Raw genomic sequence first — 27,727 nt, 5'->3', positions numbered from 1 at the left:
AAAATATTTCTCATGAAGCATGTTATGTGTGTAGTATGTTTTCTACGTCTTAGAATAATTTTTTTCTACTGTTTATGAGTTTAAATATTTGAATTCTCTAATTTTGCATTTTAAGGCTGAAAAATCTATTTCTTTACATAATTTGTATTACCATTAGTTTATGTATGTTATGTGAAATTTGGTAATTTTTGGGCGTCTATTTATAATTTTAAATATATTATTGGCTTTATTGAGTATTCTGGAAATTAATGTTTAAAATTAGTTTTAGATACCTAAATTAGAAATAAAATTTGTATTGTGTTAGTAGAGCTATGATGGTTGTATGTTAATTTTCGTGAGTTTTTACAATTCGTTTTTATTTATCCAATAATTTTATTGTGATTATGTTAAGAGTTTGAGTTTAATTTTTTTAATTATATAAGAGATCAATAGTCAGGATTAAATTGAGACCTTTTATTTTCTTGAAAGTTGATGATTTGTAAGAAACTGTAATTACAATTGAGTATCATTATATTTACGTTCAGTTAATGTAAAAATGATTAATTGTGTAGGTTTTGTTGAATTAATGAGCTTTGGTGTTAATTGGTGGTGGCGTCATATGTACACTGATGCGTCAAACGCAGGATGGTCCATGCACCAGACGCACAGGTTGGCGTTGAGCACAAGCTCATGCGCCGAGTGCAAAGTTTTGTGTTGTATGATTTTTCTTATGTGCTTGTATGTATGTTTTACATGGAGTTGATGATCTTATATGATGTGATTCATTTTTGGTTAATAATATTACTGCTGTAAAAATCCTTCTATTATCGTTGTTTATGCATGCTTAGTGGTGTTCAAAGTATTTGTTGTTTGAGATATTTGTTGTGAGTTTGTAAGTTATTACTTTGAAGAATTTTGAAGGGATATTTATTTGATGAATTTTGGGCATAAGGTCGGGTGGCATCCCTTTGACGAATATTTTTGATATCAATGATACTTTTATGATATTTATGATTTTATGTTTGAGACAATAACACCTGGTTGGATATATGTAGTCTCTAGTGAAGAACATGCCAACCACCTGGTCTACGAACATAGGGGAAAACCTAGGTTAATTGTAATCGTCCGAGACGTCAGGGAGTTTTGCGTAGACTTGGAGATTGCGATCTGACAACCCTTAGAAAGTGAATTACAATTCATTGACGCTCGATTTGTGACTCAATAACTTGTTTTATCTACGCTAGTATTATTTAAATACTCTTGAGATAATTTATTTATTTCATCCAATTTACTTGTTATTTACTTTTCATTTGTATCACTTGTGAGCTTTATGGATGTGGATGCATATTATAGTAACTTGACTTTGATCTTTCCTTTCTTGCTAATCTATGTCTGGAATAGACTTTGATTTCCATTATTCTGGGAGACTGCTAGTTACTCCCCCATTGATTGTAGATGTTTGTTATATATTTTGCAGGTTATGTTGATGGGAATCTTCTTTGGTTTTGGGCTCAGGTTGATGTGTGAGCATTAAAATGTTAGATGTTTTGGTCCTAGACTTTTGATTAGTTTAAGAGTCGGTTTTCTCTTTTGGATATTAATCTAATTAATTTAATTTATTTGTACAATTTATTTATGTTGGTTTTATCACTTAGTTATTTAAATGAATCTCTTATAGTATTGACATTCCCGGAAGACGATGATCTGCCATCGTTCTACAATACCATTATTATTTCTTTCTTTTCCACTTTAAAATTCTAGGGTGTTATAGCTAGAAACAAAGGAAGTATTACTTGTGTTGTCATATAGCTATGGCCTAGTAGGACTTAGTGATCGATAATCTATATAAAAGAAACTTTACTAAAAATTGTCTCAATTACCAAGATTGGTTTCAAATAAGTTCAATTTACAAACCTTTTTTAACAGTGAAACACAAATTGAAATGATAGATCTATATATGTACATATTCTATAACCCAAGGTAAAAAATTATCATGATGTCATAATACTCCCTCTAATCAAATGACACAAATTAAAGAATAAATATGCATGTATCAGGACTCGAACGCTCATCCTCTTATTTGAAATGCAAATACACTAACCAACTAATTAATCAACAATCTCATATTGGTCTTTGTGGGAAAAATTATTTAAAGACAAAAACTTATTGGACCGGACTACTGTTCTGGATTGAAAAATAATGGACTGGATTCAGACTCAAATTTTCTAGTTAATATATTTTTCAGACTACATTTGGACTCACTCCTTTGGAGATCAAAAAGTCCAGCATAGTCCAAAAATAATTTAGCATATATTCGAAATTTTCTTTGGTATGATTTTTAAAGTTTTGAACTCACTTTTAATTTTGTTAGTGGGCGCCTGATTTTTCAATCACCCTTCAAAGTGAAGAGTTTAAAAGTACCTTATCCTTTTAGGCTTTGCTATACAAAATTATAAGTGTCGAATCTCCAACCCTAGCCCCTACTGGCCGACTTAGTCATCTTCCTCAATATTCACTCCTTAGTTCCACTTCCTTTCACACTCTCAGTCTCTCTCTACCTTGCATTCTCTCTCAATCTCTGTGCATCCTATACAAATTCATAACTCATCTCACTATATAAATTTTTTGTTTGTTTCCTCTCAACTTAAGTAAATCGAGGTTGATGTTATCTTGGTAATTGTTTAAGAAGATTTTTTATACGGTTTTTTCACCAAGTACCCCCGATTTTAAAAAAATTCATCTGGTACCCTCCATGTTTTCAAAAATTCGCCAAGTACCCCTAAGTTTTATAATAATACACTCAAATATCCTTAATGACTAACGTGGGTTAACGTCGTTAATCTTAAACCTTAATTACCCTTAATTAACCTAACTAAATCCTAACATCTAACTTATAATCCTACCGTAACCTAACCCCTAATTTCAAATCCTAACCCTAACCCCACTACCAGCCAAACCACCACCCCCTCCCCTCCACCTACCCACCCTACCCCCTGCAGCCCCAACTCCCATCGCAACCCCCACCCCCACCGCAACCCCCACCCTCCCTCCCCCACCGCCGCAACCTCGCCAGTCCCCTTTGGAATCTCACCTATTTCCCCAACCCCGTGCAACCACATCACCACCCCTTTGCATTTCCGCACCCTCACCCCACCCCATAGCACCATCCTCCTCCAATTTCCACAAAATACAAAGTACACATATTGCAAAAATACAGAGGGAAGAAGAAAATACATGGATTGGGGGTTGCGGGCCGCGGGGGTAGCACATGGGGTGGGGGCGAAAATGGAAAGGGTGTGGTGTTGTGGGGGGAGGGCGCGGGGCTATTCTGAAATCGGTTGGGGCGCGATGGTGAGGGAGGGGTGGGGTGGCTTGCTTAACTGAACTCGGGGGGCGCGAGGGTAAGGGAGGGGATGCGAGGGGTGGGGAGGGGGCTGCTGGGGTGTGGGGATGGCAGGGGTGGGGAAGGGGGCTAGGGGTGGTGGGAGGGTGGGTGTTGGGAGGATCGTTTAGGGTCAGGGTTATAGGTAGGGGTTGGGATTAAGGTTAGTATTAGGGGGTTAATTAGGATTTAAAATAAAAAAATTAGAGTTAATGACTAACGGTGGTTAGTGCCGTTAGTCATTAAGGGTATCCGAGTGTATTAGTTTGAAACTTAGGGGTACCCCGTGTATTTTGAAAACTTGGGGGGTACCAGGTGATTTTTTTTTGAAAACCCAAGGGTATCAAGTGAAAAACCGTTTTTTATACTATTGTTTTAGATTGAGTCTCGTATTTTGCAATTTGCTTTTGATTATATACTTTAAACATGGATGAAGCTTTATGGAATAGATTTAATGAGTTTAGTTTTTCAAATTTCAATCATAAGAAAATATTGTGAACCTACATAGGGAAAGAAATTTACATAATAATAAGACTGTACTGGATTGGGACACAATAAAAAAAGTTTCGAACTTGGATGCACTAGACTTATAAAAAAGTTTGGATCGTATCTAGACTCAATTTCTAGAGTCTAAAACACTTTGGATTGGATTTAGATTTGACAAAGTCCAATCTAGTCCAACCAATTTACACCCTTAGCTAATCTTTCTAGTTTTTTAAAAAATAAAAAAAAGTATATGATTCACACATCTGAAGTTTTGATACTTTATACTATAATATTTCATAGCTTAGAGTTGCAATTACATTGTTTTTTATTTAAGAATCAAACCTTAACAACAAATTGCATGAATCAATTGCATATACTAAAAGTTGTAGAAAGAATCATGCCTGTTGAGCTATATGAAGATTATTGTAAGACAAAATATCAACTCAAGTTACGTTGTTTTCGAGTTGTAAGGCGTGTAAAGCAATATATTGTTGGAGATAATTTCAGAAAATTTTGAATATTGAAAAATTAAAATATTGGATGATAAGGAGGATGTTGAAAATAAAAAAAGGAGAAGGTTATAGCAAATGCCAAGAAAATATACAAGAAAAGCACCTATCAATGTTAGCTATAAATAAGTGCATGGAGCAATTAGATTGTGATGTAGAAAACAAAAGGTAATCTACCAAGGTGTAGATGTAGATGTAGATGTGAAGAGTGGGTTGAGCCATGAGCTCAGCTAAACCTGTATATTGACATATAATTAGCGATGATATATAAGCTCAACATACATAAAAAGAGTGATAGAGATATGAGAGACATGAGTTCAAAAAAAAAAAAAAAACAATAAGAGTTGTTTTTGTATAGGCATGAAATAAGCGTCCCATCAAAATCATTATTATCGGTTATAATTTTTATTTGTGAAATATAATGTACTATCAAATTTTGAATGCATTACAAATTATACATGCGCCCCGAAATTCTCTCATATACAACTTAGGGCATGTTCTCCTCATTTTATTTTCAGTTCAATTCAGCTCCAATCAGTTTAGTTCAGTTCAGTTCAGTTCAGTTTAGCTCCAATCAGTTCAGTTCAGCTCCATTCTTTTATAACCATTTTGTTAAATATTATTATTATGTTGGTATAATTTAATTTACTAATTACTCTTATTATTATTATTTATTTTTATATCATTACTATTAAGTATTATTATTATTATTGTTATTATTATTATTGTTGTTGTTGTTGTTGTTGTTGTTGTTGTTGTTGTTGTTTCTATATATTATTTTGTTTATTATAGCTTTACTCATCATTATTACTATTATTATTAGGAGGAACATGGTTTAGGTCAAAGTACAAATAAACCCACGTTTTTAGCCCATGAACGAATCAAATCGCGTCAAGATGGTTTATGATGTACCTTTTGTGGTCCAACCCAATCATTATTTTTATTACTAAATATTATTATATTATTAAATCTAATTATTAAAATAGTAAAATTAATTTACTTCTTATATATTATTGTTATTATGTATCATCATCAAGTATTAATATATTAATACAAATAATATAAAATAATTATTATTAATTATCATTATTATCATTAATTATTATTATTATTAATTTATGATTATTAATATTGATTATTTATAACTATCATTTAAAAATATCCAAAATACTATTATTATTATTACTTATCATTATAACTATTATTTAATATTCATATTATTATTGTTTAAATATTATTTAATATTCATATTATTATTGTTTAAATATTATTTATATATTTATTACATTCAATTTAATTTAATTCAATTCAGTTCAGTTCAGTTCAGCTCCAATCAGTTCAATTAAGCTCCAATCAGTTCAATTAAGCTCCAATCAATTCGGTTCAGTTCAGTTCAGCTGTTTTATGCCGAAGAGAATAGACCCTTAACAACAAGATAATATGCAATAATTCAGAGTATTGTTCAGACCAACAACTAGTTGTTATCCATAATCCGCAACGCTATATAGTGCTAGATCCAGATTTTGTCCAAACCATTCAGTAGATGAGTAAATAATCAACAGTACGGAATCCGGAAATTAGACCACTTTTTACACAAACAATAAAATACCCAATCAACAACGCTCCTTCTTCCTCACTCTAACCAGTTATATTACATCACACGAACACCATCTCACCACGTATCCTATTCCCTTCAATTCTCCACCGTCCGATCATTTACACATTTTCGAATAACCCAATAACCCCCTCCTCTTTCACTTTTTTCAAATTCTACTCTTATTCACTCATTTCTTTCCCTTTGACTCCCTTCCCTTTGCTTTCCCCAAATTTTTTCCCCGATTCAGCATTTCATCGAAAACGACACACATATTTTCTCTCTCCTCTCACTTACTTTCTCTCTCATCTTCTCGTTTTCGCCGGAGTTTTCGTCGGAGCTATTTTTGGAAGGCTCTAGTTCCGAGGTCGGTGAATTAGGGTTTCTCATTTGCTATTTTTGGTATTCCATTTTTCTCAATTTGTTGTTTTTGGTAGGATTTTTGTAATTGGAAAGTTTTTTTTTTTTTTTTGCGGCTAACCCTAGTAATTTGATTTTTGTTGTTGTTTAAAGGTAGAGCTGATGAACGTTCGATTAACGGAGTTTTGAATCAAAACGGGTAGGATTTCGTCGCCGAATGGAGGGAGGTAGCGTCTCTACTGCCTTATTTGTTATGGTACTGTTCATTTACCTTTTTCTTTTATTCTAATTTATTTGCAACTTATATGCTAAATTACTAGGATTTTTTGTGATTTTCGCTGGAAATGGTGATCTATTATTGAAAAATGTAGTCTTTTTTTTGTTGAAGTTGGTAACCTAGTGTTTTTTAGTTTTTCTGCAAGTGGTAATGTTACTATTATACTGAAATGGTGAAGTATTAGCTCCTTGAACTAGCTTGGATAGTGTCTAGAGTGTTGTGAACTTCTGTATTTGTGTGCCATGAAATATTCGGTTTTCGTTTTGGCGTTTAATATCACTATGAACTAATATATGCAGATATGTAGGGCTTGGGCACTTCTAGATATATTTAAATTTGGGGATTTTTTTTTTTGTGTGTGATGTCTATAGAAATTGCTGACTGCCAATTCTATATATAGTGCATTAGTTTGTGTATCTGAGAAGATAGTGTTAGATAGGCTTATAAGTGTATTTTCTTCGCATGTGCTGCTGAAGCAAATACACGAAACTTTATAGTAGGTCAAATTTATAAAAGTTAGCTCTCATTTGAATTAGAGCTCTAGTTATTGGCTTGGGCGATGTCCCAGACCCTTACATGTATATGGCATCAAAGTTTTGTTTGAGCAAATGAAAATATTAAAAATTGAGAAAGCATTTGTGCATACTTTGTAGAGTTAAAGAATCACTTAAAAATTAGAAAGATAAATGGCAAGTCTTCTTAATTCATCCAAAGGTGGTCCCAAATTCAAGGCTTATTGTATTTGCTTGTAAATTACATTACTCTAGCCTTGGTAAGCCATTGTTGTGGAGGATGACATGGAAAGTTCTCGTTGCATGAATGGGTATTTTGGTATCATTCTGCCTTATAAATATGTATACATAGGAATCTTGGTTACATTGGACTCAAATATATACCTTAGATTGTTAGCATTTATTCTCCTCAAATTATTTATGTTCCTTTTTCGGCTCTCATGTTTTCTGGTAGCAATCAAGTTAAGATCATTATAGCTAGATAAGTACTCTTTTGTGTGGATCTATCAACAGTGCTTGTGGCTGGATCCTTATTGGGTCGTTCATATAGTATAAGTTAGGTTAAGAGCAACTAGCAAGAATTATTGGTTTAGTTGATGATATGGGAATCCTATATGTGGCAATCTATTAAGAGCCTGTTTGGTCAACTATTTTTAGGCTCCAAGAAACGGAATCAATTACCGATTCCCTTTCTTCATGTTTGGTTCAATCCCTCACCAATCCATTACATTACTTGGTGGTAATGGACTCCCCCTATTGTTACCTCCCCCTTCCCCTCAAGTAACAAAATCCATTAGTTGGTTGTAATGGTTACCATTTCATTTCCATTCCATGACTTGAACCAAACACCCAGTAACTATAACCATTTTTATTACCACCTCCGTCCTCTAGTTGTTTATATTTCATTTTCATTTCATATCTTGTACCAAACAACCCCTAAATGAAATTTAGTTGATGTCAAATATTTCTTTGAAGGTGGTAGAAAGAAATTAAATACGGTACATTGAGACTGAACTGGGCTTTTTATCGAACAAGGTGAGCTTGAATAGTAGTATGCTCGGCTCGAGCTCATTTAACTTTTCATGGGTTCGGCTCGGCTCGGCTCGTGAGCTCGACAAGCTTTGGGGAGTCGATTAGTTTTTGCTGCTTGAGCTCGGCTCGTGAGCTCGACTAGGCTCGAGCTCGTTTTCAGGCTCGGCTCGAGCTCAGTTCAAACTCGGGTTCGGTTATGGGCACTTAATATAATTTTTAATATATAAAATATTTTTTAATATAAAATATTTTTTTAGTATAAAATATTAATCGAGCTGTTCACGAGCTTTTCGAGCCGAGCTTTGCTTAGCTCAGCTTGGCTCGTTTAAGTCTCGAGCCGAGCTGTTTGCGAGCTTGTCAGGCACATTATCACTCCTAGATTGAGCTATTAGTAGTCGTCCACATGTCTGGGACTCGAGGTGTGAATTTGTTATTGTTTACCCCCATACTCACCGGAACTTTATAGTTGCACATCTTCATCAAGAGACTCTAACCTTTCCTAGATTTACAATGTCTAGATTTAAGTTTCTCAAGGATCCTCTTAGTTTGAGGCAAAAAATATTTTATTTTTATTCTCTCTTATGCTAGTGTCTTACTAAAATGAAAACAGAGTGTGATGACTGATGAGAAGCAAGAAGACGATGGTTGTCCACAAGCATAGAATTTGAATTAGATAAGGGTTAAACTTGTTAATTGAGATCAAACTTTCGTATACTTGAAAGTTCATTTTGCGGTTTTCGTATGCGGTGCCTCTGTGTTCGCTAAAAATCTACATTGACCTTTACCTTATTCAAATTCTCTACAGTATCCTTGCTGTTGTGAAAATGACGCTTTTTTAATAAAGCCTGTTAGAAAGATGGTTCGTGTGTTTTAGTATCATTTTGGGGTTAGTTTAAACCTTTTGTTATGAAGTGTGACGGCTTTTTGCTAATTTATATCAGTTTCAGACCACCCAAAAATGATTCTAGAATACATAAGGTTTCCCACTAACATCAGTTCGTTTATTTAGGAGATAATGGTATAGGCATAATTGAGACACAATTTTCGAACAAGGGGTGCTAATGTGCTATGGTGACTTTATAAAAGGTTAGGGTACTGCAAAGATGAATGTTACTTTATATGATGTTAATTGCGTTTTTGCTATAAACTTGGAATCTGGAGTGGCATCTAGTAGAGGCAAGAATTATTTGACGTTTCTCCTTGGCTAAAGTAGTTGGGAAGTAATTTGTATAATTGTATTGGCTCATTATGATTTCCCTTGCCTTATTTACTGAGAAATATCGGATAATGTGGCGATTAGAAGCACCCATATTTCAATTCTGGCAGTTCTAGTTAACTTTTAACATATTTAGTTGGCTAGTTGTCTTGTCTGTGGATAAGGTTTTATGTACTAGCACATTGGTGAGCGCACAGCATAGTTAAAAAATGCGGCCATTACTAGCACATTGGTGAGCGCAGGGAGAAAATTTCAGATTTGCGGGATTTATTAGTACTGTAAATGGTTTTAAATTTCTTTTAGATGTCCTCATATTTTGGTACTGCTTTAAAGGATGTGATGTATATTCTGGTAGTGTGGGTGGTCTGTGAATATGAAGCAAATATTTATGATGATACTATGATCTGATTAGATTGAATCATAGGGTTTTGTAAGAATATGTGAGCATTCTTAGATTCAATTAAGTGATTTGAGGAATGTTTTAGCTGATTAGAAGTTGGCAGGCTTGCTTGATGTTAAGGGCTTTGGTATTCTGCTTCATTTCATATCTTGATGTTGCTTACAGTTTTGTTGCTTTTCTAATAAGTTTATACAAGATTCATTAGCAATTTATGGAATGCTGAACCATTGTTGTTTTGTCCCTGACAATTTCTGCAATACCAGGGATATGCCAATGGATTATGATGACAATGATACTTCGCGCCATAATCTTCAGTTAGCTGGTGAAGGTAGAACTAGATCTTCTTCTGTATTAAGACCATATGATTTTCCTAAGTTCGATTTTGATGACACTCTCCAAGGACATTTGAGATTTGATAGTTTAGTTGAAACTGAAGTTTTCTTGGGTATCCAAAGTCAAGAAGATAACCAGTGGATAGAAGATTTCTCCCGAGGCAGTAATGGAATGGAGTTCAATCCAACTCCAGCTGATTCATGTTCAATTTCTAGACGAAATAATGTCTGGTCTGAGGCAACGTCGTCCGAATCCGTTGAAATGCTTTTAAAATCTGTTGGTCAGGAAGAGATGATACCTGGGACGTCCATTACACCGGAGTCGGATGTCACTGATGATCAAGGTAGCCTGAGTAGACATGTTGAAACGAGTAATGAACCACAAGAGAGAAATGTTGTAAACTCTGACACCACATTACTGCCAGATGAAGTTCTTAAAGATTATCCCGCTTCAAGTAGGCACAGAGAAGAGCTGCTGGAGAACCCTATATCCACTCTTGCAGAGGACAAATCTATATGTCAAAATTCTAGTAATTTCAATGAAAGTGCCTTGTGCAGAATTGGTGGGAAATCGACAAATGAAGGTAAACATTCTTTTCATGATAAATGTGCTGGTGAAAATTTAGAGGAATCAAAAGCAACGATTGAGAAGACTAAGAATTCAGGAGATGTAGGTGATGCTCTGGGATTTTCAAGTATTGACAATGTTAATCCCAATATTGAGATCCTCAGCACTTCAAAAGTCTCTCATCAAGATAAATACAATGGTTCTCATGAAAGCTGCATTGGTGATGTACAAGAAAAGCATGATTCCACCCAGACAGCACCAGAAGACACTGCGATTTTGGATGGAACGGTAGGTGTCAGTAGTGTACACATTTGTACTACAAGCAGTTCTCTAGGTTCGGTTCGTGAGTCTGAAAGGGACAATCAGGAAGCAACCCTTGATTCTATCAGAGAGTCTACAGATACTTTAGTTAAGACAGATTCTGAGCCGAAATCGTCTGAAGAAGACGATAGGAACACCTCATGCACCACTTCGATTCAGACTTCAAGATATGTAGAAATTCTGGCTATAAGTAATGAGAAGAATGAGCCATTGAACGTGTCTCAGGGTGGATCATCTATGGATGGAGTTACCCAGCATTCGGCTGAGTTGGGCAACTTCAGTTCTGCACGTTGTGCAAGTACTGAACAAATGATAGATCCTTGTGTGGAGTTGGCTCAGAAACGAGACAGTGACAATATGGAAGATGTATCAGCAATTCCTTCTCCCGTGCTTTCCCTGGAAGACAATAAAGTTTCTACTGAAAGGGGTGATGGTATTGGTGAGACTAATACTGGTTATTCAGCTGATATGGCCGTGCTATCTTCTGCTGCTGAATACAAGCATAACAAAAGACTTGAAGGATGCTGTAATGATTCTATGGGTACTGAAGAGGTTTCTGGGGCAAATTTAGTTGCTAATGATATGGATGTCTCCATTCAAGTGATTCATGGAAGCATAGTTCAGAGGCAGGATGATTTTCCTGAAAGTGAGAAGGATATTTGTAAAACTAAAGAGGCAGATAAACAAATTTCTAATGACCTCGAGAATATGGATTCTGAGAATATTGGAACAGTGAAAAATGACTATAGAATTGAATCGTTAGAAGAAGGCGAAGGGGTTGAAGGTAATAGTACCGTTCACATGCAGCCTCCAACTTCTGGTGAACCGGAATCAGGTACAGCAGAGAGCGTATGATAATATTAACTGACACTTTTACACTTCAGGCTTTTTACTAAGTGTTTGAGCATGACCTTTTTCATGCTATGTAAATGATTCGCTTACATACACTAACTTGAGTTCTGGCTTTTTACTAACTTAAGTTCACCTGACTCAGTAAACATTGTTTCTCCTCCTGCAACAATCAATGCTTCAGCTTTACTAGCTGATCAGCTTGAGGTGGATCCCAATGCTCTTGTATCCTTTGACCGGGATGAAGCTGGAACGAAGAAATTTTATGGTGCAAATTCAGGAGCTGAAGGTGACAATGCTAAGGTTGAATTTAGTGTGGCTGATGGTACTGTCGAGATCCCACATTCTAAAATGTCTGCAAAGTCTCAGCAACCTGTGGAAAAAGTTGACGACGTTTGCAGTAGTGTACCTTTATCGATGGGAGCTGTAAACTCCTTATCCTCGGATCATCCACTGGTTAACCCAAGTTGCAACAATGTAATTGTGAAGGATAGTGGTGAGGATCATGAGAAAGCAATGACTAAGGTGGAAGAACAGGATGCTGCACAGAACGCAGGTTGTTTATTGTGTTATTTGTAGTTTTCTGTTTATTCTGTTCTTGTCCATTTACAGTCTCTTGACTACATCATTGTTGGTCCTTCCTGAATTTCTGTCTTTAAAGAACAAAATAGAATTCCTGTTTGATTACATGACGACTTTGGCTGGTATTGGAAAGTTTATGAAGAAGTTTTTAAGGTTTCTACAACTATCTTGATTCTTGACTAACTCCTCAAACAGTGGAATGAATATTTTAATGAGTGAGGAAAAATAGGGAGAGGGGTGGCTGGTGTGTTTAGTGGTGTTGGTGGTGAAGTTCAGTTTTGTGTTGGTGGTGGTGTTTCAGTGAGAGGAGGAGGGGTGGGGGCTAGGTGGAAAGACAAGAGAGAGTTAGGGTTTATTTGGGCTAATTGGAGTTAATTAGGGAATAATTAGGGTTATTTAGGACTTAATATAGGAATTGGGGGTTTAATGACTAACGGAGTTAATGGTTGTTAGTCATAAAGGGATTCTATAGATTTTTTCAAAATTGGGGGGGTATGTGCTGAATCTTGAAACTTGCAGGGGTATATGTTGCAAGAAACAATTTGTCAGGGGTATATGGTGAAAAAACCGTTATATTTATTTTTTCCAAAGATTTGTGGCTATTTTATTGATGTAATACATGTGTAAATGGTAACTTATAGGAGAAGGGTTGTCCATATTTGCTTGTTATCCCTGTCAAGTGCCAAGATAAATCCCAATAGCAGGAGCCTTTGTCTTTCAACTAGCATTTATAGGGAAATGGAGACAGATTCTTGTCAAGTATATATCAATGTAGCTTTTGCTCGGCTGAATTTGTGATCTCCATAGCAGCATCCTTAAGGAAAGAAACACTGAGAGCATAAAACGAGTTCCTTTAGTTAATAGGATGTGACAGTGACATAATTTGATGCTTTGGACTAGCTTTTAGCAATATTATTTCCTGACAGTGGCTTCCATCAGTCAGGAAATAATATGTAAGTTTGGACGCTGGCCCTTGAAATTCATACCAAGAAGTATGCTTGGTCGTTGTTTTAAATTGGCACAGTGAAGGAGATACATATGGTGGTCTCTTTATGCCTCGAGGTGCTTCAGCCGTCTGAAGTACGTCTCGAGTTGACAGGTGTTTCGCTTTCTAAATTGTTTAATGGTACGTAGAGTCATGAATTCTGGAGTTCTTATTTTATCTCACATCCTATTTTGGTAATATTAGACTATAAGTATAGAAAATAATGTGAGTGTTCCTTTTTTTTTTGCCTGGATGACTGTTTTTTGTCAGTGATTCGTCCTTGCTTTGCTTTTTAATTGCTTTATTACACTTGATGCCTTTTACGGAACCGCCTCAGCCTGCTCTTAACTTTGACACCAACCAGTGGCTTGAAGAAGTTCAACTGTCCCATGATGGATTGTTGGATGCTTGCTTGACGAGAGAACATTTTTTACATTACCATGATAGCCTCCATGCCTTTTTTTCAGTTTGATGCTGTTTCTATGAAATTTATGCTCATAATTGCCGAGCCCCAAATCACACTTTCACCTTAATGCTTTGTCCACTGGACAGATAGACCGCGTCCCATGGCCTTGTCCAGTTGTCATTCTTGGACGACATGCTTCTTCCAATTAATATGAAATATAGGCTCCTCGTTGGCAGGTAGGAATTCTAATTTGATATGATTTAATTACAAAGCCAAACTTTATTAGCCGTGACATACTGTAAATGTATGTTGGATCACGTATTTCCTACTTTCCTTGTAAGGTTAATGTCCGTCCTCTTTAGACAAGCTTGCATTCCAACTTGACGTTTGATAGAGTATAGATCTATTCCTGGGGCCTCAACAAAAAGCTTAAGCTGATGGTTGAGGCCCCAGGAATAGATCTATACTCTATCAATATTCTCTTATGCCTCCCTCCCAAAAAAATGAATTAGATCAGAAATACTCCCTCCATTCCCCGAAGTTTTCCCGTGTCTCCTTTTGACGTGTGCCAAAGCACGCTTTTGTACTATTATATCTTCAACTACATATTAGTAAAAGTTATGGAAGTTTGAATTTCATAATGTTCTCATTGAGACTAATCAAACGAGACTCCACAAGACTGTTTTTTCTTATATATGGAAAGAATTTAGAAAATTCTCTTTACTTATAATTAGTGCCAAGATTAGAAATAGAGAATCATTTGGGGGACGGAGGGAGTAGTTTAAGAAGAGATCAAGATAGGATATTGGAAGGAAGACAACCTTACCACCAAGATAATTTTTCTTTGGTTAGCTTATGCAATGCAGTAGATTTATAAGACATATAAGCTCTCAACTCAACATGTCAGGATGCTGACTGTCTTAACAATTGACACTGAAATATGATTCTTTGGTTTGGATTAGCAAGGGCTGAAGTTATCCCAAAGGAAAAACCACAAGAAATACTGAACCTGTTTAACATACAGGCTTTCTTTTAATTATCATTGAACTAACTTTTTAGTGTTAGCATATTTGGTTTTCCTATTGGTCAGATTTATCGTATGAACATTGCTTTTCCTGTTACTGCTCTGCTCCCCCTTTTAGTCTGTCTGTCTACTGGTTGAAAGTTACTTTCTTTATTTTTCTTAAACTGTGTAAATCTATTGCACAGAGATTGATAAGGCTTCCTGTGGTTCTCCGACCATCATAAGCTCAAGTGAGCTTTCACTAGCGGAGAAGGACAATCAAGAGGAAGGTAGAAGCTATCAGGTCACTAATGACTTTGTCAAAGATATTCAGTTCAATTCAGAGGACCTGAAAATGAAAGATTTAGCGGGAGATGATAGCAGCTTCACATTTAAAGTCAATGCCTTGCCAGTTACAAGTGATGGAGAACCTGGAAAGAATTGGTCTCCCTTCCCTGATGTTGAAAAATGCAAGGTAATACTCTTAAGAGTGTACTTTGGAATGCCATGCCCTCATATCAGCTCCTTTAGGAAGGATAATAAATGATATTATTAATTTTTGATCTAAAAAGGGTCAATTATCTTGGAATTTTCATTTTTCAATGTTAATTTTTGAATAACTTATTACTGTATACCTTTTTGTCTTACTGTATATTCTGTTAAGGTTGTGGAGGAGACTGCACCTTCTGGCAAAGGTAAGATGGAAAGAACGCCGTCACAGAAAACTCCCCGAAAGAATGCTCGAGCTTCTGATTTAGAAAGTGGACCCGGGACATCTAAAGGTACTTCTGAACGCAAAGGACGTCGGGGATCTGGCAAAGGAACGGGGAAGGAGAATGTCAAGAAGGAGAGTCAATCCAAGGGCCCAAAGGGACCAATGCAGGAGAACACATCCATAAACGAGAAAGTTTCCAGTGTTTCGTTGAGCACACCTAGTAGTAGTCCACATGTTCAGTTTGGGCAGGTGCAGCCCTATGGGATTATCGAAGCAAGTAACAAAAAAGTTTCTGGTGTTCTCCCTGTTCCTACGTCAAGTCTACCAGATTTGAATACTTCAGCTTTAAACAATAGCACCACTTCATCTGCCACATTTCGGCAGCCTTTCACTGATTCGCAGCAAGTTCAATTGCGGGCACAGATCTTTGTTTATGGATCTCTGATGTTGGTTCTTTATCTCTGTTTCCCTCTCTTCACTTCAATTTCCTCTATGCTTCATGTTTAACACTTGAACTATGGTAATGCTTGGTGTTGTGGGTTGTGGAGGCCACCTATCTTCACTATCCAGTTAGAATTTACTCGAGCCCTTAAAGATCTTTAATTTTAGTTGTTCTAATTGATAAGGTTTATTTTTGTTTTTGTAGTCAAGGAACTGCTCCTGATGAGGCTTGTATGGTTTCCGCGTTTGGGCCGTCTGGTGGTATGTCCTCTTGCAAAATTTGAAAGTTTAGCTTCATACTTTGTAGAAATTATAGTTGCATTTGACTTGTCTCTATTAGACGGAGGACGTAGCACTTGGGAACCAATTTGGCGAGTTGCTGTTGAAAGGGTTCGAATTCAAAAGTCTAACTCCGTGGCTGTCGAAACACCTTCCCGTTCACAGTCAGGTAAGACGGTTGGGTTTCATTATTTCAGATTCATGTTCTTGATTGGCTGGCTTCATACTTTTTTACTAAATTTCAAGTTGAACACTTTAGGTGCTAGGGCCTCTGATGCTATTAAACAAGGCTCACATTCAAGCAAAGTGCTAGCAACACCTGTGAGTAGAACCAGCAATAAGGATACCCCGGCAGCAGTTTTAAACCCTTTAATTCCTCTGTCATCACCACTTTGGAATATTTCTACACCTTCTCGAGATAGTTTGACATCAAATGCGATGCATAAAGGTCCTGTTGTAGATATCCAGCAACCAGTGACACCTGTGCATTCTTATCAGACTCCACCAATAAGGAATTTTGCTGGCCACCCATCTTGGCCTTCTCAAACATCCTTCCCTAGCCCCTGGTTGGCCTCTCCCCAAACTGCGGCCTTTAGTTCAAGTGTTCGATTTCATCCTGTGACTATGACGGAAACAGTGAAACTAACTCCTGTTAAAGATACTCCAGTGATGTTAACTTCTAGTGTGAAGCATACAGCTTCCAGTCCTGCTGTTCAAGCTGCAAGTCCCAGCCCGGTATTGGGAGGAGTTTCTCCATTGAGTGACCCAAAAATGGTTGCCTCATCTGAGCAGCGTTCTGTTGATTCGAAGCCTAGGAAGAGAAAAAAGGTTCCTGCTTCTGATAATCTCCCTGTCTCCTTAATCTCTGCAGCTCAAACAGAAGCCGTGGTGATTTCAGATGTCGCTACTCTTCCAACCTCACATCTAGGTGTTTCAGCTCCTGTTTTCCGGGCTTCAGATGCTATCTTGAGTAAACCTGCTGCTGATGCTTCCATTGATCATTCTACAAAAGCTGATCCAGGCACAGTAAGAGCTGTCGCTTGTTCAGAAGAGACATTGAGTAAGGTTGCAGAAGCTAAGAGTCAGGCAGAGGATGCTGCGGATCTTGCTGCTATCGCTGTAAGTCACTGCGAAGATTTGTGGAGCCAGTTGGGTAAGCAGAAGGACTCTGGTTTGACCTCAGAAGCTGAAGCTAAATTAGCTTCAGCGGCAGTCGCAATTGCAGCTGCTGCATCAGTTGCTAAAGCAGCAGCTGCTGCTGCAAAGATTGCTTGTAATGCTGCACTGCAGGCAAAGCTGATGGCTGACGAGGCCTTCCTCTCCAGTAAAACCAGTGGTGTGATTTCAACTTGTGTGAAATCTTCCAGTGACGTGCACGATATAGGAAATGCTACGCCGACATCCATTTTAAAGAGTAATAATGTCGCAAATCAGTCAAGTGCAATTCTTGTAGCTGCAAAAGAAGCTGCTAAAAGGAGGGTTGAAGCAGCTTCAGCCGCATCTAGACAAGCTGAAAACTTGGACGCGATAGTGAAAGCTGCAGAGCTTGCTGCAGCTGCAGTATCACAAGCTGGGAAAATTGTTGCGATGGGTGAACCTTTGCCTTTGAATGACTTAATTGAAGCTGGTCCAGATGGCTACTGGAAATTACCGCAACCTGCAGTGTTGGCTGAAAAAGTCAGAGATGGGAACACGGACCAGTCAGGTGCTATCAGTTTAGAAAAAGCTGCTGATATACCTGTGGGTATTCTAGCGGATTCTGTAGAGAAGGGAGGATCTATGATTGTAGGTATAGATGATATACGTGGAACAGGGGGACCGTTTGGCTCTTTGAATGCCACTATGAATTTGTCAGATAACGTCATGGGCTCCAAAGATATGGATGCGAAGGACTTTAGAACCGCAATAGACCATGAAGCTTCTGACACATCAAAATCTGCAAGAGTGGCTGCTGAACCTGATGCTCTCCAGAGAACAACTAATGGTAAGGCTGAGCATGATGAATTGGGTGCCGGTGCTCAGGATGCCATTAGGGAAGGTTCTCTCGTTGAGGTTTGTATTTAGTTGACGGGTTTAAGTCTTGCATATGCTTTACTTGGTTAAAATCCCTTTTTTATGTTTGCTTATGCTATCTTTTTTTCTTTTTTAAAGGTTTTCAAGCCTGGAAACAGCCTAAAATCTGCATGGTACTCTGCGAATGTCTTGAGTCTAGAAGATGGAAAAGCTTATATATGTTACAACGATCTATTGTCAGATGAAGGTATAACTGACTTCCAATAAGGCTTAACTACTTAGTTCTTATCTGATAAAACCATTAGGGGGAAAAACGGCTTCTCAGGAAAGTTGAACATTTTATATTTTTCATATCTTATGTAGTTTTCTGAACCATTCTGAAAGATGTCATGATATGATTACGTGAGGCAAGCTCACAAATCGTCTCATGTATCATGCTTTTTTAATATAAGAATTGTTTTTTGATCAATGATTGTTCATCTGGTATTTTGTTTTGCTATTGCTTTTCTTAACTACTTCCTCCGTTTCATAATACTCACTACACTTTCCATTATGGGAAGTTTCACATTACTTGCTACACTTCCTTTTTGGGCAATAAACTCTCTCTATCTCTCTCCTCTCACATGGGTCCCTTTTCTTTTTACTCTCTACCTCTCTCTTCTCTAAAAATTGCCTAGGAGTCCGTGAATTGAGAAGTGTAGCGAATAAAATGAAACGGAGGAAGTATCTTATCTTTTTTCAGTTTCTTTGTTTATTTCAAAGTTCTCTTTCTCCTCTCTCCGAGAGTTAGGATGTTAAATATTTAAAGCTGATTTGGCTTTCTTTGCTATGATATAATGTTTCATCACTGACCTTTCCATTTCAGGTTCTGGAAATCTCCAGGAATGGGTAACTCTAGAAGCTGAAGGGAGTAATGCCCCTACCATACGTGCTGCTCAACCTTCGTCTGCTTCGCAATTTCAACAAACAAGAAAGAGACGTAGGGATGCTCTTGGAGATTATGCATGGAGTGTTGAAGATAGGGTTGATGTGTGGATAGATGACTGGTAATCTAGTCTAGTTTACTTTAACTCGTATCTTTCATTCAGTACCTTAACATTTTGCTCCTATTGCTTTAGCTCTTCTATGACATGATAGTAGAGTTATACTTTATTCCTACCCGTCATTTTTGCTGATAAGTTCTTGTGTTTCTGATGGAGGTTTAGCTAATTGATTTGTTATCATACCTTTTATGGTAAGAGGTCTAACTATATTTGTTTTCGCCACGTCCTTTTATTTGTTTATTTTTTACTACAAGAAATCCACACTGACACCTACGGTTTCGTAACGAGTAGATACTTTTGATTATAACTTTTAAGGTAGAGGTCTAACTATATAGGGTATAAATTTGTTGCATTTGATACTTTATCTAAGAACACTTTGCATATTTATGGTTCCTGCTCAAACGTACCTTTCCGAAATCCGAAATTACTTAAATACTGATGCCTCTGTAAATTCAATTATCATCTTTCGTTTGTGTAGAAATGCTGTATCAGGAGTGAATGAGAAAGCACATCTGAAAGATGATAATATATCTTCTTAGGATTAGTCACAATTTACACTAGTTAATACTGTTAGATCATAATTGGATTGGCCTTAGCTACCTTTTCTCACAAAGACATCGGTATGTAGCTTATCCTCAAAGGTGAGCTAGAGGATGAACAATTCCCAAATTAACGTGGAATTTTTTCCCAGCTGAACAATTCCCAAATTCCCAAAATGCTATATTTTTTCTCCGTAGCAAACAGAGTTAATTGGTATGTGCTTAGCTGTTTCCACAATCGTCTCACTGCTCTGTGGATGCTGTACACACATTGCTCGAGAAACTACATATAGGCTACCTGCTGCCATCTGTACTGGATTCTGTTGTTAATAATCATGTTTTTCATTGCCCGGGTCCAAGCCAAAGCTCAAACCTTTTAAAGGAACTTTACATCTTGAAATGAAGTTTACAGCAGGTAATGTGGTTAATGAAGAGGCATGCAGATGTAGGGAGAAAGTCTTCCTAAAAAACCCTGTCTTGGCAGTTGGCACTTGCCTGTACTTGTTAGTCATTTATGTTGGTTAAAATTTCCAATTTCTAGTATAATGATTGAAGGGGCTCCTCAATCATCCCTCTCTATATAGATGTAGATCCTGAGAGTTTTTCATTCTAATGTAAAATTGACAAAACTACTGCTTCATGCCTATATAGAAAATTGATAATTGAACTATTTGAGTTTACATTCTCTTTAGTCCTTAAAATTATGCCATGGCTTGGATCGTAACTTTTAGGTTTAAAATTGCATAAGATATACTTTTTGTTCAAAAATTCAAACCATAAAATTTTATAAGTTGAACCTTTTCAGAAAATCAGAACAATGAACTTTTATTCCAAAGAAGCAAACTTCGGTTATTGACGTATAGTTTTAAAGAATGAAGTTTGGAAATGATGTACTCATTGTTAAAACAATACTTCCTCCGTTTCTTTATTAGTTGCAACGCTTTGACTTTCACACTTGTTAACGCACAACCTTGACCATTATTATCCTATATATCTATATCAAAATTATAAAATTTTGGTATCTTGGAAATATACATTAAGGTCAATCCAACATCTTACATACTAAATGTATGTTTATATTTCAGTAACAAAAATCCGTTCAACATCAATGAATGTGTAGTTAAAAGTCGAAGTGTTTTAACTGGATGAAGTATGAATGATTTTTAGATGTTTTTACGCGTTTTAGAACCTTTACTAGTACAACCATAACACGCACGTACACACAAAGTTCCAGATTGAATAGCATGTGCAGTTTTAGATCATGCTATGAGACAAGCGAGTGGTTTGTCCTTTGTAGAGAAAAGGGGGGGGGGGAGTCATGCTATGAGACAAGCGAGTGGTTTGTCCTTTGTGGAGAAAAGGAAGGGGGGGGGGGGGGGAGGAGATTTCATGCTAATTATAAATACTGCAAGCTTATAAACTCTGTAACCTTTCTTTGTTTTTTCTAGGGTTTTCTGTTACACTCCTAAATAATGTGCTTGTAATCTTATACCTTGACCATTGCTTTTGGTCTTATCACACTTGTTTCATTTTTCAGAATACATGTCATTTGACATTTGTTTTTCTTTCCTTTTACAGCTGGTGGGAAGGTGTGGTTACAGAAAAAAATGAAAAGGATGAAACAACATTAAAAGTCCATATTCCAGGTTTATGCAGTAAATTATGTGGCCATTACCATGTGTTCATTCTCTCTCTTCTCATTGTGATCTTTGCTGCAGCCCAAGGAGAGACTTCTACTGTGAGGGCGTGGAATTTGCGGGCGTCACGCTCTTGGATTGATGGTAAATGGATCGAATACTCCACTTCTAGAGGACAAAACACTTCTGAACAGGTAATTTGGATAAGTTTTCTTTATATCTATTGAACATTGCCCTTAAAGACCAAGGGGTATAAAATAACAGTCACAAGTGAAAATAACTGTACTCCGAATTTTAATTGTTCCACTTTTTTCACTGTCATTGTCTCATCGATGCACAACTTCGACCACTAATGTCTTTAGCTTTGTATTGCGAAAACAAAAGAGTTCAATTTTGTACGATACTCAGCAAAACAGATCTAGCAAATACCCACTTGATAATATCCTCTTACATATATTGGTAGAAAACGTGGTTAAAGTTAACCAAGTTTGACCGTAGAAAAAAAGTGGAACAATTTAAAGGAATTTAGTTATGAATCCCAGCTTATCCCATTGGTGCATATATAATTGTTGCTTATCATATCCCTTACGGCTCTTTTTTCTGACACTAAGAAATTTCCTTGCAATTTGCTATAAATTCACTTGACAATTTCCGTGTTAATCCTTCTTCAGTTAAGTATGTGTTTTCCTCCACATATGTTTGGCTTTCACACTGTACTGGATTTTTGTAAAGAAAAATACTGTCGGGGGATATGTTTCATTACTATAAGTACATTACAATGGGACTTTTGTTGTTACTGCTAACAGTGCGTTGAGCTTATGTTTAGCAAACCCCTTTCTTTAATTATTTGTATTAAACCTACCACTTTCTTCAAATTGCTGCTTCTTACAAAGAGAGTCCTGCTCTACCTTTATTTAAATTGCTGGTTGTCTCTTCACTATATGCAGGAGTAAAAATGCATGAACTGAAATCTATTTACCAATAAAGTGACTTATGATTAATGCATACAAACTCCTGTCATGATTCCTGATGAATTTCTCTATTCTGTGCAGAGTGATACACCACAGGAGAAACGCCAAAAATTGGGAATATCTGCATTAGCTACCAAAGCAAAGGATAAGGAATCAAATAATGTGGATTCAGCTATTGCGAAACCTGAACAATCAAAATTTTTTACTTTGTCGACTAGTGAAAGAACATTTGACATTGGTAAAACAACCAATGATGATAACAAGCGTGCTACACGTCGACCTTTGAGAACAAATCAGCAGAAGGAAGGGACAGGAGTAGTCTTTGGAGTCCCTAAGCCAACTGGAAAGAAGCGAAAATTCATGGAAGTCAGTAAACATTTCCCTGCAAACAAGAGCAATAAGGGTAGTGAAGTGAATGACTCAGTCAAGTTCGCAAAATACTTGATGCCACAAGGAGCAGCTACACGAGGATGGAAAGTTCCATCAAGAACTGACTCCAAGGAAAAACGAATAGTTGGATCCAAACCTAGAATTATTAGCACTCGTAAAGCTAATCGAACACTACCTCAAAGGGAGAATTTTAGGTCGACTGTGGCTCAAGATGCTGAAAGTTCGATGGATCATGGGATTGATGCAGAGGATCATGTTGGTCATGATGAGAATACATCAGACAAATCGATAGAGCATGGTTCCGATGCCTGTGAAGAGGCAGCTGAAGCTCCACTGTCGTCTTTGCTTCCTCATTCTCAAAGCACCACATCTAAGAAGATTTCTTCGACGAATTTGAAAACCAATCGACTATATAGAGGAAGACTATTGCCTTCTGGTGGAAAGTTGAGTAAAATAGAAGAGGACACAACTTACTCTGCTGATACTGGTAAATCAACACTGGATTCTTCTGAGCCTCGTAGATCTAACCGCAGAATCCAGCCAACACATAGAGTAAGATTTCCATACTTTGATTCGGTAGGCAGATACTTTCCATTTATGGTAGATTGTTGCTACTTCATCCTTTGTGTTCAGCTCTTAATTACTTTAGTTTGGGTCAGGTGTTGGTCTAGTCTTGGAGAAACTATCTGCTTTAAATCTGAATTGACACAAATTAGAAAAATAACTTGTCCCAGGTCGTTGAAGCTATAAATTGTTAGATCTAGAAATAAGTGGTTTGAACAAATTTGTAATTGGGCTAGTTGAGAATATGCTATGAGCTCTAAAATTTAATGTTCTAAGAACAGTGGTAAACGTGATATTTTTTCAGGTCCTTTAAACTCAGATATGTTATTAATAGTTTTTGGTGCACCAGGGTATCATTAAAAAACTGTTTTCTCTGATGTTATTGCAACATTACTCCTTGGTACATTTTTTAAGGAAGTCATGTGAGGAGAAGAGATATAGAGATTGATAAAAGTGGGCTCCTTGTGATAGGAGAGAGATAAAGAGAAGATATTTCCGACCAAATAAGAGAAACATTGAAATAATGTAAAACTTCTAAATAAGGGAAACATTGCAATTAATATAATGGAGGAAGTACATCCCTAACTACTTTTTTTTGGCCAACCAAGCTCATACTTCCTATTGTTTCACTGATTTATAAAGCTGTATACTATGTGTGTCGTAATTAATTTCCATGTTGAAAGTTTCCACTTTGCAATTTCACATCCTATTGATTTTGTTCCTGTGGCCCCAAGATCTAATTTTTTGCTCACCAGATCACTGAAAGAAGGTTTCATCTTATTCAGTATGGCTTCACTGCTGTCATCCACTTATCCCCTAAGAATTCTGGTTCTTCGATTGTCCAATCTGCTGGACAAGAGTTTTTAAAGTTGGAAGAGTCTGCTCACCTATCAGCTCTCCATTCAATATATACAGCAAGAGTGGAGTTGTGGATCCTTGGAAGAATCCATACATAGTGATGGAAAATGCTACTTTACTTCAAGTCTGGTATAGGGGTCTTCTTTTCTTATTGTTTACCCACATCCTCAAAGTGCCTGGGGAGTTAGAGAGAGGAGGCGATCTCTTTCTAAGTAACAGGTCCTCTCTTTTGAAGTAGGAACCTTCAGAAACCTTTCTTGTCACCAAAAGAATTCCAATGATATGCATTTCTTTGTGTGCTGTGTTCATGTTTATTTGATCATGCGGAGGGCCCATATTTGCAGGGTAGTGGATAGAGAGGTTGGGGAAGGGTAATCGGGGTAGGAGTAAACTAAGATGCTAGCAACTTAGTTCTTTCATTCGTTTAGATCCGATATAGGGATATTGAATTGGTAGATTTAGCAAAAGCTGAGTTAAGGGGATCCCATCACAAGAGAAATTTCAAAGGTGAATGCAACTTCTTTTACCAAAAACTCATCAAGACAAAGAAGAATGGGTATGTGTGAATGGCATGCCCCTTTTTCATCCTATGTAGACTGGGTAGGTGCTGAACTAAGTTGCAGACCCCTCATGAGCAAGTCCATTTTTTACATGGGCTGTTCACCCCAAAATAGGCAGCAACATTGACCTGGCTTGTCTGTTGCGTAAAGATGGTTGCTTGTTTGACCTCGGAAATAGTCTCTTCTTCGGATGGCTGGTTGCATGTGGTTATTGGCTTGAGCAGTTGAGCTTCTTGAACATGCGTGCCTAATTGAATTAATTTGTTTTGCAGCTATTAGAAGGTCTCCAGAGCTCTATGGTAATTCCCAAGATGCCTTCCGTTTCACATGACAAAAGTCGTAGGAACTTGCCACCCCGAGGTATTACTTTGTTGCTCGCTGTACAAATAGTTATGTGATGCTCTTATATATCTACTTCTGTAACATTTTAACTCACACTTGCCAAAGTGCAACTTTGACCATGAACATCTTTGATTATTTGTACATTATGAAAATTACAGTGAGATAAATCCAATAACATGGTCAAAGTGGGTATGAGAATAGTCCAAGAGTCAAAATGCTGCAAATTTTAATAAAATAGAGGAATGTGTTAAAATGAGATGAAACTGACCTTCATTGTAACAGGAAAATAACCTCAGGAAAATATCATGAGGTTCAACCAACCCATTTCTGGAATTGGAGGCGGCTACTGATTCATTCGTTCACAGGCAGTCTGTATATTTATAGTCTCTTTTTAGGATTTAGGACTTGGACTACTGAGTTTAGTTTTAGTTGTAAAATCTATGCTTTAGATGTTTATATTTTATTGTAGGTCTTGAAAAAGTGTATTGGATTCTGCTCTGGGGTCCTTACTCTATGCGGTTGTACATCATTGCGCTTGGTTTAGTTAGGCTTTAAGGTGCCTTTCTATTGCATTTTGCGTTGTTCAATAGTTTAGATCCGATATTGCACTTTTTTAGTTTTCTTTCTTTTTGAAGTCTTGTGGATTACAAAACATGAGCTCTTCAAGAATAAGCGGCTTTCAGTAAGTGTTAGTGCTGGATGTAGTGATGGGAGTTATGGCTTAAAAAAACCGATGGTAGGGTGACTGGTGAATAAGCTGTCTGTGAAATTGTGTCTATTTTCATTGCTCAAGGAACCTGAACTTTTTAAAGATGGTGAATAAGTGATGGTCTATTTTCATTGGTATAAAAAAATTCAGATGATTACTGCAATATTTCACTCTCGAAAAGTTGGTTAATCATGAGTTGTTAATGATTGGCAAATTTCTAATTTAATCATGAATTGTTAATGATTGGCAGTTCCTAACCTAACTTTATTACTGATGTGCCCAATTGTGTTTTTGAGTCTCGACGTACGATTATTATGAACTAAGCCAACTGTCAGTCTTCTTACAAAACCAAAATTAGATACTATATATTGTTTGTGTTTATTGAGGGGATAATTATTTTTAATAATAGTTTGCTGGATAAAGACTGAATATATTGTAGCTTTTTTTATGCAACATTTGTTTTTTGGTGAATTGATAAAATAAAATTCAAAAACTGCATCTACAAATATGGAGGGGATAAATTATATAAAGTTGATGATAAAATTCATGGCCGTCTAGTGGATAATATGCACTTGTTACACAACCACCTTTTCCGGGGGATAATGTTTCATTTTTCTATTGAGGGTACATGTTAAATATATATGCATGATATATAGCAAACCCTTTTCAAATAGCGGTACCTCTATTAATTTCATTTTTGTGTATATTATTTTTCTCCCCATTTGTATTTTGTGCACTGAGTAAATGTCCAAAGAAAAAAGAACAGTTTTATCACCAAGTAAATCACATTTTACACACCATTTGCTCTTTTATATTAGTCCCATGTTCCTTTTTTTTTTTTTTTTGACCTTTTAGAAACCCGTGATAAGATGAATTTCCTCTGGGCTGCACTCGCACAGGACCGCTCACCCAAAGGCCCAACAAGCTCCAACCCCTCCTTCCCCAACAATATTGAAATTTTGCTTCCACCAAAATTTAAACCTTGGTCTTCCATGTGGGAAATAGGAAGCTATGCCATTGAATCCAAGAATTATTGGTATTCCCATGTTCCTATATGAAATACTAGTCTTACATGCACGCAATGCGTGCGATAACGTGTGATAACAAATGAAGTAGAAAATAAAATTAATTGGGTAAAAAAACTATCTTTACATTCTATTTTTTCAAAAAACTGATGTTCAGTTTAAATATCCTACTTTCTCCCCCCCTCATTCAAATAAAACCGTTAGTTATCTTTTTTTTTCTTTTTTTTCTTTTTTGGTGTCCCCTAGTCATCCTCTTTTTTTTTCCTTTTTCTCTTTTTTTGGTTTCCCTCATGTGTTGCTTTATATAATAGAGATATGTTTTGTTGTCACTTGTCAGTCTTAGTCTTACTTTCCATTCACAAAAGTAATATACTACCTCCGTTTTATATTAATAGTTACACTTTCACTTTTGACACTATTCACAAATTTTCCTTTGACTATCATTTGTGAGTTATGGTTAAGAGAAAATATAGTCATATGGGGTCTTGTTTAATTCGTCTTGATATGTAGTTTTAGAATATCGACTTTTTGTATTTTTTACAAATACAAAGTTAGAGATATAAATGCTCAAAGTAGTGAATCGACATGCGTGAAAAGTGTAAGTGTAACTATTAATATGAAACGGAGATAGTAATAAATACACTATTTTTTTGGAGTATTTTAAAACTGCACAGTGTAAGATGTATTTTTCAGTAGAATAAATAGATCAAAGACATTGGTCTCAATGTTTAACATTCTTCACCACAAACAAGGCAGATGTAATTCATTACTTTCTCACAGTTTTCAAGGACCATTTGTTGCATGTTGACCAGGATATGCTGTGCATATTACCGCTGTGCGCTGTCTCT

The 27,727-nt window shown here is 36.6% G+C and overlaps 1 protein-coding gene across 4 annotated transcripts; it reads left to right on the top strand.

Annotated features, from left to right (window-relative positions):
- Positions 1–6,125: 6,125 nt before the first annotated feature.
- On the top strand, positions 6,126–25,756 carry LOC104892759 (hypothetical protein). 4 transcript variants are annotated; one of them, XM_010678749.4, is made up of 16 exons: positions 6,126–6,317; positions 6,464–6,537; positions 10,011–11,803; positions 11,963–12,373; positions 15,000–15,268; positions 15,458–15,954; positions 16,155–16,210; positions 16,290–16,397; positions 16,488–18,280; positions 18,380–18,488; positions 19,107–19,287; positions 21,402–21,469; positions 21,542–21,654; positions 22,513–23,373; positions 25,076–25,163; positions 25,428–25,756. In XM_010678749.4, exons 3-16 carry the CDS (start codon positions 10,015–10,017, stop codon positions 25,433–25,435), a joined length of 6,351 nt encoding a protein of 2,116 aa, XP_010677051.2. In that variant the 5' UTR covers positions 6,126–6,317; positions 6,464–6,537; positions 10,011–10,014; the 3' UTR covers positions 25,436–25,756. The 4 variants fall into 4 exon arrangements, with proteins under 4 accessions (XP_010677051.2, XP_010677049.2, XP_048500922.1 ...); XM_010678747.4 differs by having other exon boundaries at positions 6,464–6,566; XM_048644965.2 differs by having other exon boundaries at positions 6,126–6,352.
- Positions 25,757–27,727: the final 1,971 nt, after the last annotated feature.

Source organism: Beta vulgaris, chromosome 5 (assembly GCF_026745355.1).
Source record: "Beta vulgaris subsp. vulgaris cultivar EL10 chromosome 5, EL10.2, whole genome shotgun sequence".
Lineage (NCBI taxonomy): Eukaryota > Viridiplantae > Streptophyta > Magnoliopsida > Caryophyllales > Amaranthaceae > Beta > Beta vulgaris.
The sequence above is the reverse complement of the archived record's forward strand: the minus strand, read 5'-3'. Positions and strand labels throughout refer to the sequence as shown.

Excerpts from the sequence above, each read along its gene's own strand:
- LOC104892759 (XM_010678749.4), top strand. The coding sequence starts at position 10,015 with ATGCCAATGGATTATGATGACAATGATACTTCGCGCCATAATCTTCAG. Across the intron at positions 11,804-11,962 it reads TTCTGGTGAACCGGAATCAG|TAAACATTGTTTCTCCTCCT; the intron begins GTACAGCAGAGA and ends CACCTGACTCAG. Across the intron at positions 21,470-21,541 it reads ATTAAAAGTCCATATTCCAG|CCCAAGGAGAGACTTCTACT; the intron begins GTTTATGCAGTA and ends TCTTTGCTGCAG.